Genomic DNA, 18,697 nt, shown 5'->3' with positions numbered 1-18,697 from the left:
ATAACATCAGAGTTTTCACTATTATCTAATAATCACAATTTATGTTATTGCCAGCAATGGTTAGATAATAGGATCCATTATTTCTTATTTAGTTTTCATCCTTCTGAAAATAAATGGAAGCAACTTTTATAAAACTGAATACAAGTTATAAAGCTAGTGTACCTGAGTTTGAGCCTTCCTTTGTTCTCTTCTTTCTTGAACCCTTAACCTATCATGTGTCTGCATACTCTGTCTAGATCCGCCCCTACTTCTCCTGTCCCTAGGTCGACTTGCTGCTCTACCTGTAACACCTCTACCTCTTGGTCTACCTCTTCCCCTTTATCCACGTCCTCTGGATCTGGAGCCTCTGCTTCGCCGCCCTCGCCCTCTAACAGCAGGACTAAAACTTGCAGCCAACTCCTCTTCTACATCATAATCAATCTGATGATGATGATGATGATGATGATGATGATGATTGATGATAACGATGATGATGAAAAATTACATGAAGAAAAAAATAAATTCTAATTTTCTATCCCATTGATACTACGATAGGTATCTTACTTTGTATAAGATCTACAACAGTCAGATTGTCCGAGACAATTTGATGGCATCAGTTTATATATATGTAAACATGTACAGGTATGACTGTCCACATATACATAATTATTTCCAATTACTGATGTAGCGGAACTGGACCGGGTCGATCATCGGCGACCAGGTAGCTCAATCGGTAGAGCATCCGACTAGTGTTCGGAGGTCCCGGGTTCGAATCCCCGGTCTGGCCGCTACATTTTCTCCTCTTCTGTTACAAAATTTGCGCCCAACTAAAATACCCACGGTGGTGGTATAAGGGTCTCGTGTGTCTTCGAGGGCGAAGACTTGAAAAAAGGAGGGAGGTGTGTAGCGGGACTGGACTGGGTCGATCATCGGTGACCAGGTAGCTCAATCGGTAGAGCATCCGGCTAGTGTTCGGAGGTCCCGGGTTCGAACCCCGGTCTGGTCGTGCATTTTCCACTCCTATTACACTGATACTGTCTTCCCCTCAGAGAGCTTGAGGCTCTAAACAAATTAGAATGTGTATGAATAACTTATTTAGTGTTATGGTTATCAATAATGTCAAACTATTCTAAACTAAGGTACAAAAGTCCATCAATAGTGTCTAACTATGATAAACCTAGGGTACTAAAGTCATGCTGTAATGCTATTCAAAATTCTGAAACCGAGCCCCTGTGCTTCCCTTGGTATAGCCAAATAAACAAAACGTTTGCATTGTTAGTCAGTGTATATTACAACTGGTTTTGATTGCCTAACCGTACGTCACCTAAACAAGGACTAAATAGGCCTTACTTTAGGCATTGTTTATCTGCAGCAATGTGTACTGTACATTGCCCAAGTGGTCTAATATTGTAACCAATGTTGATAACGTGCTTTCACTACGACGTGAGTGACAAGACTTCAATACATTATTATATAGATTTTACATATACATGTTCTTGTAAAGGCTTCAAAATCATGTGGTCGTCTGACGGTTCTTACTAGACTATCTGACCTGTTAGAAATTGACAGCAAAAACACAACGGAAGACTGGCAGAAAATAAACTGAATCAAGTGTTGATCTGACCAAAGCATGACGTGTCAGGGACTTTAACAATTTCACTAGTTCTATTCGGAGGTTTTGCATAACTTTTGAGAAAGTAAGGAATAATTAGAGAATATCGCGGATTTTGGATACACAGTACGTACTTTTACATGAACGATTAAATTTACCCTTTCTTAGGGCCCCTTTGTGGCTAGGCTTCGAATATGTACATTTTTTACGATTTTGTCAGTTAAATGTCACGTTTTTTCATAATCTTTAAATATTTCGGATTCATAAAATAACTTCTACATCAATGATATCATAATCTGACGCTTAAAATAGGTTTTACGTACTGTATCGCTACTGCCGCTCTCACTTCTTTCAGTCATCGTGTGTTTGTGTTTACAAATGTAAATGCTTCGATGTCAATACAGTCACGTGATGATTTAAAAATAGTTTCCGCGCTATATTGAGAGGGGTTTCCCCCAACTAATTCGAGTGGTCAAGCTGGACATAGGAATCGACTGTGAATATTGGGAAAACACAGAAATATAACTGGAAAGGAACAGAACACGTACATTCAATGAAAATAACAACGTTTTTACCGTGATGTCCCTTTAAGTACATCTTGTAATATTTTTTACATGCAATTTATCCTTCATATATGGGCCATCATTAAAAAATTGTTTGTTCGCTGTCACACAACTGAAAGTCTAAAATTTTTAATGTTCCTGTTATCAAAAAAGGACCATTTGAAATCTGTTTTGCATTATATAATACTCTGATGATATATCTGAAATAAACTTTCTATATAAGTTGTAACACATTGAATATAAAGTAATTTTCCTTCAAATAATCTGACCAAAAAAGAAATCAATATCCCTCCCTATAGCTATTCAAGTAGGATTTGGCCTTCTTGGTATGCAAGTTGGGTGTAGTCTGATTTTACAGGTGGAGCATGCATATATGATTTGGAAGCTAACTTTATAACAAGATTTGAAGTCTTTATTCAACTGGAAACTTGGAAGTTATTTAAGTCAATAATCCAGGATGATTTACTTTCAAATAAGAAATGAAGAAAAATTTACACAAGACTTTGACTTGTTTTATTTCAAGTTTTAACACAAGTTATATTGGAAAGCACTGGGACAATTATACAGTAACTTTTCATCTACTCTAGGCAAAAATACTAAAAAAGAGAACTTTGTGTTTAAGATTTTAAAAAATCTTCACATCAATGTGAAATCAAAGTAGTTAATTAAGAGTCATCTTGGGTTTTGATGTATACTCAAAGCAACTTCAGTTTTGAACTTATGACATTACATGGGATCAAGTTAAAATACAAAATAGCAACATTGATCTGGTGCTTCGTAAATATAAATTTAACAGACATAACCTCTACATGTATTGCTTTCTGCATACAACATAACTAGTTTTATTCTCAAAAGCAAAAATAACCGACATCCACATACTGTACAGTGTTTGTACCCAAGTGTCATTTTCATGTATATTAAAAACATATAAATGGGGGCAAAACATTTGGTCGGTTGAATAACCTGGATATTTTTCTAGGCCTTGTGGCCTATATTCGGAATACACTACACTTAATGATTAATCATAACTTTGAAGTTTTTGCTGAAGGAGGTTTTCAAACTTCTCACGATTTACAATTGATAGGCATCCAAATTTTCCAACTTTAGGATCCAGTTTTAGAAGTTCATTTTCTTTTGGAATCTCCCAGATACAGTAGATGCCTGGATTTAACTCTATATCTGTGGAGCTAAGTCTCAAGTTCTTCGATGTCCAAAAATGGCAAAATATTTGCCAAAATTTCAGGTGGAATAACTCGAAACAGTTGACCTGAGAATATACATTAATGAAATTTGGTATTGATGCATAGTACAAGCAATACGTGTATCACTAATCTTTTGTTTTATGAAGATGAAAAATTTCAGCCAGACTTACTACAGATCAAATTTGATAGCTTGAATGAAAATACGGTCTAAACATATTTGACTTAGAATGTCTGAACTAAGGTAATTTAGACGAGGAAACTTTTAACATTCTATCAAAGCAATATTTTAAGTTTTCAACTTGAATCTTTTTGGTCGATTGCATTGATGAGGCTTTTGAAACCATTCATTATTTCATCATGCATAGTTTTGAGAACTTTTTCTCTCTTCTTTTTCTACATATTCTTTTAGAAAGCCAATGACATCAGGGGAGGTTCGAACTCTCTTCCTTTTGGGTGTTTTCTCTTTCTCACATTTCTCAGATTCATCAGGTTTATGGGTTCAATGGGTTCTGTACTGGGTCCACTCGATTCGATTACTGTTACTGGGTTCATGTCGTGTCTTTCCCAAGCACTTGTCCCATTTCCTCCTCAAACTCGAATGTTTTGCTACCCTGTCCAGTCTTGTTTTGGTTAGAAATGCGTTTTCCGTATGCCGATACTAGAGTCTTCCATCGCTCCCCTACCTGTGCTGCGGAGAAGCCTGGTGTACTTTCAGTAAGGAAGTTCAACTCATGTGTAATTTCCTCCCATAATGATTTATTTCTATATTTTGAACTATTAAACTTGTCTTTTCTTTCTGAGTACATAGCAATCAATGCCAAACTGTCAGTAGCACTGAATTGCTTGGAACTTAATGGTGGGGATATAACAGCTTGTATGTCCGGAAGGTCAGTGACAATAGCTGGTCTTTCTGGAAGGCCAGCATCTATAAATATATACATGTAATCTCAATTTCAATAAAAACGCAGTTAAAGAATTGTCAAACATCGTTGAAACAGTAATACTCCATTTGCTTTTATTTGCCACACAACTGATTAAACAAGAAGCACCCAGCATGCCAAAAAGTAAAAAGAAGCACTTTATAATTTAAACCTGAGGTAAATAATCCCTGTGACTAGATGCTGTGCATGCATCTATTAATTGATATATTTATATTGTTACCTTGGTCCAAATTCGTCTCCTGCCCACTTGACATGGCAGCGATCATCTTAAGAGTGGCTTGATCTATTATAAACAAACATATATATACTTTGAGTATTTTCTCATACATATAATCTGATAATTAATTTACAGGAATTAATATATTATATATAATCTAAGCTTGTTTTCCAATGCTAGTTGTATCAAAATATGTATTGTAATGTTACTTGTAAGAACTTGAATGTTGATAAAAAATATTAATTAAACTAAATGCAGGATTGTGAGATTGGATAATACATATAATCTGATAATTAATTTACATACCATGCCTTCGTATGGCTGCCATGGTCTCCGAGTCGACCAACATGTCAAAGTTTTGTTTTCCAAGTGTTTGTTACAGTTAGTGCACTGGGGAATTTTGTTACTGTCCAAGCAGGTTACATCATGTCCCCCTGATGCAACCTGGTCTCGTTTCCCGTCACATTTGTGCCGCTACTATTTCTCTGGGTGTGTCCCTCTGCCAAACCATTTGAAACAATGTCGACAGCGGTCAATTCTGTTGTTCGTACATTGTTCACATCGGCGTCGTGTAACTTTTTGTGGTGTAGTCTTTTTTATTGAACCGAGTTTTTAGTTCATGTACTTCTCACCGTAGCGCTTTTAGTTCCTCCACAAGTTCATTTGCTCCCCGTACCTCGGTTGCCTGTACATATACTTTCCGCGATACAGTTTTAGTTTCTAGTTTCTGTGTTCGCTCTAAGTGTTGTTTCGCGATTCTGTTGAAACCCTCTATAAGTTCAATGTCATTTTTGTAACTCTGCAAAAGCATTTTCTGTCATTGTCTCTTTAGGTCCCGGCACTAATTTCACAAGTTCTTGATAAAGTTCTGTTGCTGTGCGTTCCTTGTAAACTGATCTTACAATGTTCACTATATCATCTAACTCCAGATCTTTCCTGCCTTCCAGGTACCCTCGTAGTTTGGCATTGGGTTGAATTGCTCTAATCAGCCTCTCAGATATCTCTCTGTCCGAGTACTTCTGTTCTCTTCCGACCTCAACCTGTCTTGTTAAGTTAACAAAGCTTATACATGATGAGGTCTCGCCTACCTGTCCCTGTATCTTAAATTCCTTTTTCCAGGTAACACTAGTACTGTTCATTGTTTCTTTACTTTCAGCAGGCTTGTTTTCTGTTTTGATGTTCAGACCAGATAAAACCATCATTAATCATGTAAGATTACCATAAGTAGTTTCTGTCTCCTTGAGCTGTCCATGTTGAAATTATCCCGGACAAGCCCCCAAATTTGTTACCGTGGTCGGGCGGTCGGAGAACCGAAAAGAGGAGGACAAACAGATCGTCAGCTTTTTGTTTTATTACGACTTCCACCTTCCGTTGCTGAGACGGCGAGTTCGAATCGAAATATAGCCAGTATTTCACAATCTGACTTACCTCCCTTTGTACATAAAATTAAATGGGGTGGCTTAAAATAATCTAATTATACAGTCGTCGCACAATGCCTCACTTTTGGTCTACAGTTGAGCGTTCGCCCCTGTGAGGAAGGCTTTGGGTTTTGTCCCCTGGCCGAAACGTACAAGAGTCATTAAAAATGGTAGTTGCTACTCCTGCTTAGCGTTCAGCATTTTGGGAGTGGGACGACTGGTTTGCTGCCGGGTGTCGTCGGCAGTATGCTTCAGTGAGGTAGCACTATAAATCGGCAAAAGTTACGGCCTAGCAAAAGGAGACTTAATACGTACATACCGCAGCCTCCAAAAACACATACGCACTCACCACACGCATGCATATCGCAAACACGGGAGGCCGTCCTTAAATGACCTTAGCTGTTAGTAGGACGTTAAACAAATAAAACCAAACCCTGCAGGTAGGGCGTTAGAATTGTACCTGATGCCCCCATTGCATGATCGTTAGAGACGACTAAATTGGGTACTTTAAGGAGATTTCACACACAAAAAATACCCCGCAGCAAGCCAAAACAAATAAATACACTTAAACGACCTTAGCTGTTGATAGGACGTTACACAAATAAACCAACCCAAATCAAAATCAAGATACAAATGAAAATTAAGACATAGCATTTCAAAATGTACAAGTAATATGATTTTTACAGAAGCAGAGTCCTGTGCCTTATCTTTTCTCTGCATGTAGGGCGCAAGAATTGTACCTCCTACCCCCATTGCATGATCGTAAGAGGCGACTAAATTTGGGATCTTATCTTTTCTCTTCCTTATTAACATCTTTCTTCTTCCTAACGTCTCGCTTGACACTCTCACTGTTGGCCTTTAGTTGACCGTTCGCCCCTGTGAGGAAGGCTTTGGGTTTTGTTCCCTGGCTTCCCCATACCAGAGTCTTTAAAAATAGTAGTTGCTGCTCCTGCTTAGCGCTCACAAGGAGTGGGACGACTGGTTCACCCGTTGTCAGTATAATGTGACCAGGAGGGGTGTCCTGCTGGGTGTCTTAAGCAGTATGCTTCAGTGAGGTAGCACTATAAATCGGCAAAAGTTCCGGCCTATCACAAGGAGACTTAACACGAACATACCGCATCCTCCCAAAACACACATACGCACTCAACACACGCATGCATATCGCAAACACGGGAGGCCGTCCTTAAATGACCTTAGCTGTTAGTAGGACGTTAAACAAATAAAACCAAACCCTGCAGGTAGGGCGTTAGAATTGTACCTGATGCCCCCATTGCATGATCGTTAGAGACGACTAAATTGGGTACTTTAAGGAGATTTCACACACAAAAAATACCCCGCAGCAAGCCAAAACAAATAAATACACTTAAACGACCTTAGCTGTTGATAGGACGTTACACAAATAAACCAACCCAAATCAAAATCAAGATACAAATGAAAATTAAGACATAGCATTTCAAAATGTACAAGTAATATGATTTTTACAGAAGCAGAGTCCTGTGCCTTATCTTTTCTCTGCATGTAGGGCGCAAGAATTGTACCTCCTACCCCCATTGCATGATCGTAAGAGGCGACTAAATTTGGGATCTTATCTTTTCTCTTCCTTATTAACATCTTTCTTCTTCCTAACGTCTCGCTTGACACTCTCACTGTTGGCCTTTAGTTGACCGTTCGCCCCTGTGAGGAAGGCTTTGGGTTTTGTTCCCTGGCTTCCCCATACCAGAGTCTTTAAAAATAGTAGTTGCTGCTCCTGCTTAGCGCTCACAAGGAGTGGGACGACTGGTTCACCCGTTGTCAGTATAATGTGACCAGGAGGGGTGTCCTGCTGGGTGTCTTAAGCAGTATGCTTCAGTGAGGTAGCACTATAAATCGGCAAAAGTTCCGGCCTATCACAAGGAGACTTAACACGAACATACCGCATCCTCCCAAAACACACATACGCACTCAACACACGCATGCATGTCGCACGCACGGGAGGCCGTCCTTAAATGACCTTAGCTGTTAACAAGACGTTAAACAAAATAAACCAAACCAAACCTCAATCTGTTAATAGGACGTTAAACGAATAAAACCAAACCAAACCAACTTACTCATGACCTCATTTTTGTTAGAATAACTATACACTAGGCAAGGTAATATCTAATATATGTGACCAGATAATTTTGGTGTCTCGGAACATAGTCTGGACCCCTCTCAACACTTTAACAGGAACACGACACAAATCACCAATTGGTAACATACCAACATCATTACCACCAGTGAATCAGCAAAACTTTTGGACTATTGTCAGAGACTTTTCACAAAGTGACCAACTTAGCCTCCAGCTTTTTCAAATTAAGTCCACTATACCCCTGCCACCAAAGGTTCATGCCATAGCGTTCCTCAAGTGTAAGTCCAGGTCCCCCTGGTCTTCTCAGTGATTCCAAATGGGCTCTCTTAATTAGCGATGACCCTACAAACCACACTGAAAGGCTTAAAAACTGGTGTTAGTCCACAGTAATGCCATTCATGGGGACAGTGTGATAAACCTCACACAAATTGTAAGCAACATTGATTCGATAGAAATGGTTTTCACAAAAATAAATAAAAAACTCGATAAGACATGAACCTAGAACACTATATCTGCAATGATTCATCAATGTGATTAAGGCTTTGGAACTCTTATATACGTTTAAAAAGCATTTGAACTCCATCTACCTGCTGCTTGAATAACTGAATCAGTATACCCTGTAACTTTCAATGCAGATCCCCCACCAACCCCAAAGCTATGGGATCGGTAACGCCCTAACTCAACACCTAACAATTTTAATGACTTCTGTAACACTGCTGGTAACGAGTGAGTGGTGCATCCCAAAAATGACACAATAGAGGGCCTTTCCGGACTGGCCTAGTTGCCAAACAATCATGGAGGCTTTGGATAGGGCACACTGAACTAGCTGTCTTTTGAAAAAACTATTGTTGTCCCTTTCCCCAGTTGATCCGTTTTGGAAAGGCGAAGAAAAATAGACATACTTTTCTTATCGGGATATCCTCCCGTTGTACAATTAGATGAGGAAGTCGCCCTTTCGCAAAAGTAATCTCCCCTACCCGCAAAAAACCAAATATGCTATAGCATAAGCAAACTTGAACAGTTTGGCTTCATATGAATTTAAATAAATATTCGGGAGCACTCTTGACTATTCGCAACAATAACTCTGAGGTAATATGGAGACCCCTTCATCCCCTCCTAACATCTTTGACACGAGGAAACATTGTGTAGTATCCTCCTGGCCCTTAATTTTGTAATGGTAAGCAACTGCAGACACATAGGCCCTTGGTATAGCGGGAGACTTACCATTAAGTGATAAGTTGTAAATGAAGTGCGTTATTTGGACTATACTAGGCCATATTATTTCTAAGCTATTTGTTTTCCGAAATGATTCTAAGCAGTTCAACCGTGTGTGTATGTAGAGTGTGTATTACTGTAAAGAGAATCTGTTAAATCTTGTGACATTCGCTTTGTGTATTACTGTAAAGAGAATCTGTTAAGTCTTGTGATATTCGCTTTTAAGATCAGCTGCAGAAATCCCTCTGGCAAGGCGTCTGGTGCTTCCTGAGCGCCGGGTTCCAGCTCCCTGAACTTGGTCCACTGTTTACGAGGTATGGCATCAGCTACCTCATTTGACAAACCATCAATATGCTGTTGTTATATAATTAGTTTGATTTTGTGTTCCGAGAGTTTAAAACTGAAACCAATGCAATGTTGTCCATCCTAAACCGTTTGTTCTGTAATGCTGGTCCCCATAACATCAATGACAAAATCACAGGTATAAGGGACCTGGGGTGGTAAGGGTCTATTTCTGCATCAAACAAATGACAAAAATGAACTTTTAATACCAGAGAACTGCTTTATAACATATGAATGTGGAGTATTTGGAAAGACGTCTGCACTACTTTAAAATTGATTCTGCTGATCAGAATGACGTCATCGGCAAGTTACGTGGCCTAAATATCCCGGAAGTTGCGAAAAATGTGTTACTTTCGTGACATTATTTATAAAATTTGATATCTCTGCATTCTTAAAACAAAAAGATATAAATAGCATGCGTTTGTTTTCTAAATATCTATATCTGATGCAAATTTCAAAGTGTTTTACGAATGCAGAGGTTGATAAAATGACAGTCTTTTATACAGCGTTAGTAGCACAATCGAACACGCCCGCCAGCAGCAGACGACATCCGGTGTTTCAGATGTAAAGAAAACACATCACTGGGAGACACGAATGTCCTAGTTTTTAGGTCATCTGACCCGAAGGGTCAGGATGACCTATAGTCATCATGCTTCGTCCGTCGTCGTGCGCCGTCCGCCGTGCGCCGTCCGCCGTGCGCCGTCCGCCGTGCGTAAACTTTTCACATTTCAAACTTCTTCTCAAGTTCCACCAGTGGGATTGAGCTGAAACTTACCTGAAATGATCCTGAGATGGTCCTGACCAAGTGTTGTTATTTTTCGGGTCAGTCTGAAATCCAAGATGGCCGCCACAGACGCCATTTTGAAAACAAACTTTAAACTTCTTCTCAAGTTCCACCAGTGGGATTGAGCTGAAACTTACCTGAAATGATCCTGGGATGGTCCTGACCAAGTGTTGTTATTTTTCGGGTCAGTCTGAAATCCAAGATGGCCACCACAGCCGCCATTTTGAAAACACATTTGAAACTTCTTCTCAAGTTCCACCAGTGGGATTGAGCTGAAGCTTACCTGAAATGATCCTGAGATGGTCCTGACCAAGTGTTGTTATTTTTCGGGTCAGTCTGAAATCCAAGATGGCCGCCACAGACGCCATTTTGAAAACAAACTTAAAACTTCTTCTCAAGTTCCACCAGTTGGATTGAGCTGAAACTTACCTGAAATGATCCTGGGATGGTCCTGACCAATTGTTGTTATTTTTCGGGTCAGTCTGAAATCCAAGATGGCCGCCACAGACGCCATTTTGAAAACAAACTTTAAACTTCTTCTCAAGTTCAACCAGTGGGATTGAGCTGAAACTTACCTGAAATGATCCTGAGAAGGTCCTGAGCAAGTGTTGTTATTTTTCGGGTCCGTCAGTAATCCAAGATGGCCACCACAGCCGCCATTTTGAAAACACATTTGAAACATCTTCTCAAGTTCCATTGGTGGGATTGAGCTGAAACTTGCCTGAAATAATCCTGATATAGTCCTAAGCAGGTGTTGTTATTTTTCGGGTCAGTCTGAAATCCAAGATGGCCACCACAGCCGCCATTTTGAAAACAAACTTTAAACTTCTTCTCAAGTTCCATTGGTGGGATTGAGCTGAAACTTACCTGAAATGATCCTGGGATGGTCCTGACCAAGTGTTGTTATTTTTCGGGTCAGTCTGAAATCCAAGATGGCCGCCACAGACGCCATTTTGAAAACAAACTTTAAACTTCTTCTCAAGTTCCACCAGTGGGATTGAGCTGAAACTTACCTGAAATGATCCTGAGAAGGTCCTGACCAAGTGTTGTTATTTTTCGGGTCCGTCAGTAATCCAAGATGGCCACCACAGCCGCCATTTTGAAAACACATTTGAAACATCTTCTCAAGTTCCATTGGTGGGATTGAGCTGAAACTTGCCTGAAATGATCCTGATATAGTCCTAAGCAGGTGTTGTTATTTTTCAGAACAGTCAGAAATCCAAGATGGCCACCATCTTAAAAAACATATTATAAAATCCTTCTCAAGTTCAACTTATCAGATTCAACTGAAACTTGACTGAAATGATCCTGGAATGGTCCTGACTAAATGTGTTTTTTTCTGGTCAGTCTGAAATCCAAGATTGCCGCCACAGCCGCCATTTGAAAACACAGTTGGAACTTCTTCTGAAGTTCAACTGACCAGATTCAACTGAAACTTGCCTGAAATTATCCTGATATGGTCCTGACCAAGGTTTGTTATTTTTCGAATTGGTCGAAATCCAAGATGGTTGTCATACTCGCAAATTGGAAACACATTTTAAACTTCTTTTCAAGTCCCACTGGTGGCATTGAGCTGAAACTTACCAGAAATGATCCTGGGATGGTCCTGACAAAGTGTTGTTTTTTTTTGGGATGTGTCAAAATCACTACTATTAACCATAGAAATACAGTGATATCATAAATAGATTTATGTTTGTACCTGGATTTCTGGACTAATTTTGTTTCGAAAGGACTCATTGATTTTCTTGAAATATTGAATTGAATGTAATTTTTGATTGCTGAGAACTACTAAAAATTGGTACATGTTTGATGATAAAATAATTATAAGTTCAAAAATGGACTTCTTGCAACAATATTTATTTAATGTATTAATACTAGTCATCAGCCCGAAAGAAAAAAATAGAGAAAAAAATAAGAAAAAAATATGCCTCTGATAGGCCTCGAACTGGCGACTTTACATTGTACGCAAGGAAGGCAACTAACCGGAAGTGATGTATTCCCATAATTCCAGAGATCGACAGGTAAGATGGATGGTATGAGGATTCAGAAGTGTACAAATTTATTGTTTTTGTGTATATTCCACGCTTATTTTAGGAGGTTTTATCTACTCATTTAATGAAAAATAGTATCTTATATACAATGCATATGAATATCGACAAAAACTTCCCGATTCCTATGCGTTAGGTCTGTGTCTTTGTTGACAGATTATGACACGTGCTTTAGCAACGCTTTGTTCATCGACAATTTAGCCCCTTACTTGACAATTAGTTCAGTTTATGTACACAGTCACTGTTTACATGTCAAAAGCGGTCAGTTAGATTTATGTGTTGTTAAAAACAGACGGCAAAGTAAATAAATTACGACAAACAATATCATGATTCGGCGCTTTTACATTGTAATGCTATGCGTCTCCTTATCTATGTAATTAATTTGAAATATTTTCTGTTGTGTATAGAATTAACACAGGCCAGGTTCATGTAACCATTTCGCTTGTTGCAGAGATATTTAGGTCACAATGTAGGAGCCTACAGACTAATAGTATTGTAGTAGTTCTAACAAAAAAAAGTTCCTTTGACATTTGCTGCGGAAATAAAATATTTACAAAAAACTGGAATCACTTATTGTTTGTTTTATTTAACCCATGGTTATGCATATCATATCATGATCAATGTATTGCATTGGGCAGGTTCAACACACTGTCCATTGAGCTATATAGCTGTAAAGACGTGTTATATCTGTATATATCTATCTTATATAGGTCTTTTGAGCCATTGTATTTATGTTTTTAAAGAAAACAAAACAAACTGACATATAAAGAAAGAATTAAAATCATTTAGGTTGATAACAAAATATCTGATAAAAGCCTTCTTTAACTCTTTCCGTACTCACGACGACTATACGCGTCACAAAAAAGTGTTCCCGTATCCTTCACGACGATTACACTCGTCGCAGTAAACATGCCTTCCATCCTTTGTGACGAGTACACACGTCGTGAGACACGTGTGTTGATAGGTTGTAATGAGCAGACGACATGTATAATGAGCCAATAAAAATTATTAAAAATATGAAGATGATGCTTTGTTTCATTTGTTACACGCGTATTAATTGGCTAATTAGGTCATGTGGTTAATTATCGGTGCGTTTTCACCGGCTCTGTGTACACTGACAACAAAGATGGCGGACTCGGATTCCACTTTCGATTTCAACTGGGACACAGACGAAAATGACTCAGATTTTGAAGGTTTCGGCCCTGAAGAGTTATCAGATGATTCTGATGGTTCCGATATCCTATGGTCATCAGATGATGATGAGCCATTAGCTGATTTAATGCCACTCGGCCATCTGATAAATACCGTGAATGAAATCGACGTACCTGCATCATCATGGAGCCATAATCTAAAGCCGGTAGTCATAGACGAGTTCGACCAACCAACGGGACCCGTGAATGTACTTGACGAAGGGAAGAAAGAAATCGACTTCTTCACCCTACTTTTCCCATTCACCTTGTTTCAATTGATGACCACACAGACAAATCTCTACGCATCGCAGAAGACAGCATCGAAGCCGGACTCGAAGTGGAGCGTGACGTCACCAAGTGAGATGAAGGCTTTCGTTGGGATACATATTCTCATGTCAATTTTGGACCTGCCCAACTATAAACTGTATTGGAGCCAAGACTGGTTGTTTAAGACGTCACTTCCTTGTATTATGACACGACCAAGGTAAGATAATCATACCCAAGTAATGTAAATAACTAATGAGAAGCAAAACTTGTACAGTTAGTTGTTACTAAAAATAGATCTCGATCAGCTGTTCGAAGATATCGGTCACGATGAAAAAAATATATAAAATATTTCATAATACAATGCTAACTATAATGTTATATATAAATATATATGAATAAACCCATTTGAATAAAGTAGTGACATTAATTATCTACTTAGGAATAATATTTTCAGTCTAAGCTTATAATAAATGTAGATCTGATTAACACTGGACTTGCGCAAGTCTAAAAGGGATTTATCAAAGAGCCTAGAATATTTATTTTACCATATTTTCATATAAAATCAAACTGAACACATATTAAATTAAAAATTAATTCATTTCGAAACTAGAATTAAAATAAAACATATTTCATTCATTTGAATGAATCATCATAAATATTGAATAAAATATCAAAATTGATAACAAAAAAAATCATGTTGATGAAGATAAGTTTATCTAGCAGATATTCATGATTTAAAAAAATAATTATTGCAATACCCTGGTATATATATCCAATATTAATTTCATATTGTACAGATTTGAGAAACTTCTGCAGTACTTCCATCTAAGCGATTCAACTACAGTCATCCCACGCGGACAACCTGGCCATGATAAACTTCATCACATTCGTTCCTTCATGACCAATGTCCAGACTTACATACGACGTGAATGGAACCTAGGACGAGATGTTGCCATAGATGAAGCGATGATTGCTTACAAAGGACGCCTAGGATTCAAGCAGTATCTACCTGCTAAACCTGTCAAGTTTGGAATAAAGGTATGTATTGTAATGAAAATCAAATTTCAAAATAAATTTCTACACAAAATATAAAGTAAGAAAAAACACCAGTTGGTTGAAGAGTTCATATTATTTTATATTCTGGACTATTTATCAAGAATAAAAGATATCTTATCAAAATATATAATTACGAGGTTGCAATGATATAAAAAAAAGTATGTAAAAGCAAAACTGATTTATTTTCATGTTTCAAATAGGTGTGGGAGAAGGCAGATTCCTCAAATGGTTATGTCCACCAGTTCCAGGTATATACGGGGCGTGCAGGAAACCCAGATGGTGAACGAGAAGTAGGACTAGCGGGAAGGGTTGTTCTTGACCTTAGCAGGGACATGCTAAACAAGAACCACCATCTGAACATGGACAACTTCTTCTCCAGCCCTGCCCTCTTCACCAGGCTGCTTCAGGATGGTATATATGCTTGCGGTACTGTGAGGGCAACTCGACAGTGATATCCAAAGGAGCTGCAGAAAGGTTGTGTGAAGAAGAAGGGAGACCATTTGTCTATGCAGAAGGGACCCCTCAGCACATCTGCTTGGTTTGACAACAAACAAGTGAGTATATATCTAACACACTGATAATGCTTTATTGATGGAAAGTTGAACAAATCATCAGGGAAAAAGTCCTCGTTGTTTATTTTCTGACTATCATAATGTCTTTAGCTGGTGTCGAGGTCAGAGGAAACTCTGTCAAATAAATTATCTGATAACATCTCAAAGTGTTATATCAGTGTAGTGTTTTGGCTAGTGCTGTTGATTGAACAAGGCAAAACATTTCTAGTTTTCAACATTTTTTCTTCAGGTAAATTTCTTATACACGAATGTAGACGCCACAAAACTTAGTGAGGTAAGCCGGAAGAAGAAAGACGGCACAACACATGTCTCCCTGGCACCTGAAGCAGGTCAGCTCTACGGTTCGCGTATGAATGCGGTCGATAGGGCGGATCAGCTCAGGATGCAGTACTCCTGCAGTAGGAAGTCACTCAAATGGTGGAAGTACCTTTTCTACTTCCTGCTGGATACCGCCATTGTCAACTCCTTTTTGCTTATGAAGGAGTCTCCGAATCACAAGCTATCCACACGGACTGGAAAGGAAAAGATCAGGACACAGGTAAATAATAGATCCAAATGAGACCAAAATTTGAAGAAAAAAACAGGAGCTTTAGATCTATACATTCAGCTTTTGGTCTTTCTATTTACAAAAGAAATTAAATGATTTATTTTGAGATAATTTTTGACTTAAATGATTTGATTAGTGAATAATATTTGAAAAAAAATAAAAAAATAATAAAGCATTTTGAAAAAAAAAGAATCTACAAAGCAAAAAGCATTTTTGGTCCATAGAAGAAACAAGTTACCATCAATTATGTGCATTTAGTTGCAAATTAATTTTTCATCCATACAGATCAGTTACAGACAGGAACTGGCTCGTCAGTTGATTGGGGAGACCAGGGTCACCAGGAAGAGGAAGGCACAGCCAACAACAATGGATACAACTGGACACCAGCACTGGCCGGAGATTCTGAACAAAAAGGGAAGATGTCGACAGTGTTCGAAATCAGGCAGACGCCGGGAAGTGATTTCCGGATGTTCACATTGCAATGTGAAACTGTGTGTTGGATGCTTTAAAGACTACCACCAATCACTATTAAATGAATTGTAAATATGTACAATCAAGATTATTGGTCACAAATTTGACAGGTTTTTACCATTATAAACTATGTAATGTCAATACACTTACAAATGTTTGTGTTAACATCAGATTGTTTGTTATTGAAAAATGATCAGTGACAACTTTTGTACATAGCTGTTTGATAATTTTTAAATATTTTGCTTGTTAGAATGAATCCTGATGTTATGTGTTAGTACATGTATATTTGTCCTAGAGTGAATTTTGTTGTACTGATTTGAATGAATGAATGAATGAATGATCTTTAAAATATTTTATATCTTTATTTCTGACACAAATTTCTGTATATATCTGAAGAGAAAATTAGAAGAAAATATACAAAATTTATCAAAACTTTACAATTTATGTTTGTTGATTGATTTACTGCCAGTTCAGATCATTAGAATATTTATTTTCCTCTTTCTTTCTCTTTAAAATTCAAATGCAAATACAAATCATAAAGAAGATTCATTGAACCACACACAGACATCAGTGTAGTAGGAGTGGGAAAATGTACGGCCAGACCGGGGCTCGAACACTAGTCGGATGCTCTACCGATTGAGCTACCTGGTCGCCGATGATCGACCCGGTCCAGTTCCGCTACATCAGTTTATTCAGAGAAATGTTGGTGATGGGAGCCTACTGACAAAGACTTAGGGCATGAAATCGAAATCTCATGGTGGTAATGATAGAGGCACTAAAGCAACTGCTGGGACATGTAAATGTCTGTGTGCATGGATGTTCTATCAGGGAAATTCTGTTTCTAAGCATCCAGTTATACTGGTCACAATCTATATTTTAAGTATTTATAAGTAAATTATCAATCAATTACATCTCATCCCCCTCCCAAGTCAAGTGTTAATAAGAGGATATTATGTGTTGATTTTCAAGCAACAACAAGGTAAGAGATGAGTGTTATAATAAGTAAATGGATCCGATCATTTTCATACGTAAGAAAATATAGGACGTTGTAAAGTACTACAGTTTGTTCAAAATCAGTTAATTTATTCAAAATCGTAAGTGTTTTAGGTAGTAAACGGAGCCAATCTACAAACAGAATTAAATAATGCAATGGAGAATAATCGATCAAGGTGTACTGTCAATTCATTTGCTGTAGCAAATTTTTTTACAAAAAATCAAAACCGAAAGTAAACAAGAAAAAACGAATACGAAACTACGACTATTCAGAATAATGATTATTAGTTTTCGATCGCTCTTATACGCTAAAATATGATTGGATATCAAGAAATATCGTCAATAATTATAAAGGTTTGTATTATAAATCGTCTGGTAACTTTAAAATCATAACTACGTTGTTTATAAAAGACATGAACACGAGTACACAACGATTCACCGATCGCCATTGAAAAGAAAAACAGTCATGGTATCTCTCGTCATTTTACTGGTTCGTTTCACAATTTCCAACACAAATAACCACATACATTCATCTATCGTTATTTCATGTAATAGTTAGCAGTTAAAAATGAAACTTACCGATATCTGAAGCACCGCAGAGTCGCAAATCAACATCGAATGCAACTCGGTCAAAAGCACATGGGCGACACATGTGCTACCACTCGGAATTACGTCACACTTGGATATGCGCAAAGGACCAACCCCGAAACAGCTTCCGGTAGCGACCGCGAGATTCAAGTGAGTACGGAAAGAGTTAAAGAAATAATGTAAAAACATGGCAAATCTTGCATTTAAAAAAAATAAACATCAAACTACATTTTGTTGTCAACATTGCCATATTATGTGACTTTGCTCTAATTAAATGAAAATAGAAATCTCAGAAAATATATAGCTCAATACAGCTATAATTTATATAGGTCGATTGCCAGTGTGTGCTTGGACTTGTTGAGTATATTGTGCATTGAATTTATGCAAGATGAACTGTTTAAATTAATTAGTACATGTATGCATATTAAGATGTTTATTTTAATCAACTTATCAGTTGACAAAACAGTCCTTGTAAGGACTTAATTTAGTGGCTTTTATTTTTATAGTTATTTCCATCACACTTAAAAATTCTAATATCTCCCAGGAGTTCAACTTTCTGGGCTGTAGGTCACAGTTGATTAAAAC

General features: G+C 37.9%; 2 protein-coding genes, 1 long non-coding RNA gene and 1 other non-coding gene across 4 annotated transcripts; 3 read left to right on the top strand and 1 right to left on the bottom strand.

The window, feature by feature from the left end:
• Nucleotides 1–913: 913 nt before the first annotated feature.
• On the top strand, nucleotides 914–985 carry Trnat-agu. Its single transcript has one exon. It is a non-coding gene; the product is annotated as a tRNA-Thr (tRNA).
• A 12,266-nt stretch (nucleotides 986–13,251) lies between these two features.
• On the top strand, nucleotides 13,252–15,840 carry LOC117315939 (piggyBac transposable element-derived protein 4-like). Its single transcript, XM_033870373.1, has 4 exons — nucleotides 13,252–14,102; nucleotides 14,683–14,923; nucleotides 15,142–15,495; nucleotides 15,743–15,840. Exons 1-3 carry the CDS (start codon nucleotides 13,501–13,503, stop codon nucleotides 15,391–15,393), a joined length of 1,095 nt encoding a protein of 364 aa, XP_033726264.1. The 5' UTR covers nucleotides 13,252–13,500; the 3' UTR covers nucleotides 15,394–15,495; nucleotides 15,743–15,840.
• LOC117315941 lies at nucleotides 15,503–18,229 on the bottom strand. The gene is made up of 3 exons (XR_004529788.1): nucleotides 18,104–18,229; nucleotides 16,299–16,462; nucleotides 15,503–16,025 (listed from the first exon to the last, which is right to left on the bottom strand). It is a non-coding gene; the product is annotated as an uncharacterized LOC117315941 (long non-coding RNA).
• Nucleotides 15,898–16,904, top strand: LOC117315940. Its single transcript, XM_033870374.1, has 2 exons — nucleotides 15,898–16,051; nucleotides 16,346–16,904. Exons 1-2 carry the CDS (start codon nucleotides 15,928–15,930, stop codon nucleotides 16,567–16,569), a joined length of 348 nt encoding a protein of 115 aa, XP_033726265.1. The 5' UTR covers nucleotides 15,898–15,927; the 3' UTR covers nucleotides 16,570–16,904.
• Nucleotides 18,230–18,697: the final 468 nt, after the last annotated feature.

Source organism: Pecten maximus, chromosome 17, assembly GCF_902652985.1.
Source record: "Pecten maximus chromosome 17, xPecMax1.1, whole genome shotgun sequence".
Classification (NCBI taxonomy): Eukaryota; Metazoa; Mollusca; class Bivalvia; order Pectinida; family Pectinidae; genus Pecten; species Pecten maximus.
Note: the sequence above shows the minus strand (reverse complement) of the source record. Positions and strands in the feature narration are given on the sequence as shown.

What these genes read in the sequence shown, in the direction of transcription:
- LOC117315939 (XM_033870373.1), top strand. Translation starts at nt 13,501, where the DNA reads ATGTGGTTAATTATCGGTGCGTTTTCACCGGCTCTGTGTACACTGACA. An exon ending in TGTATTATGACACGACCAAG is followed by an intron (nt 14,103 to 14,682) that starts GTAAGATAATCA and finishes CATATTGTACAG; the next exon opens with ATTTGAGAAACTTCTGCAGT. An exon ending in CTGTCAAGTTTGGAATAAAG is followed by an intron (nt 14,924 to 15,141) that starts GTATGTATTGTA and finishes TGTTTCAAATAG; the next exon opens with GTGTGGGAGAAGGCAGATTC.
- LOC117315940 (XM_033870374.1), top strand. Translation starts at nt 15,928, where the DNA reads ATGGTGGAAGTACCTTTTCTACTTCCTGCTGGATACCGCCATTGTCAA. An exon ending in AGGAAAAGATCAGGACACAG is followed by an intron (nt 16,052 to 16,345) that starts GTAAATAATAGA and finishes TCATCCATACAG; the next exon opens with ATCAGTTACAGACAGGAACT.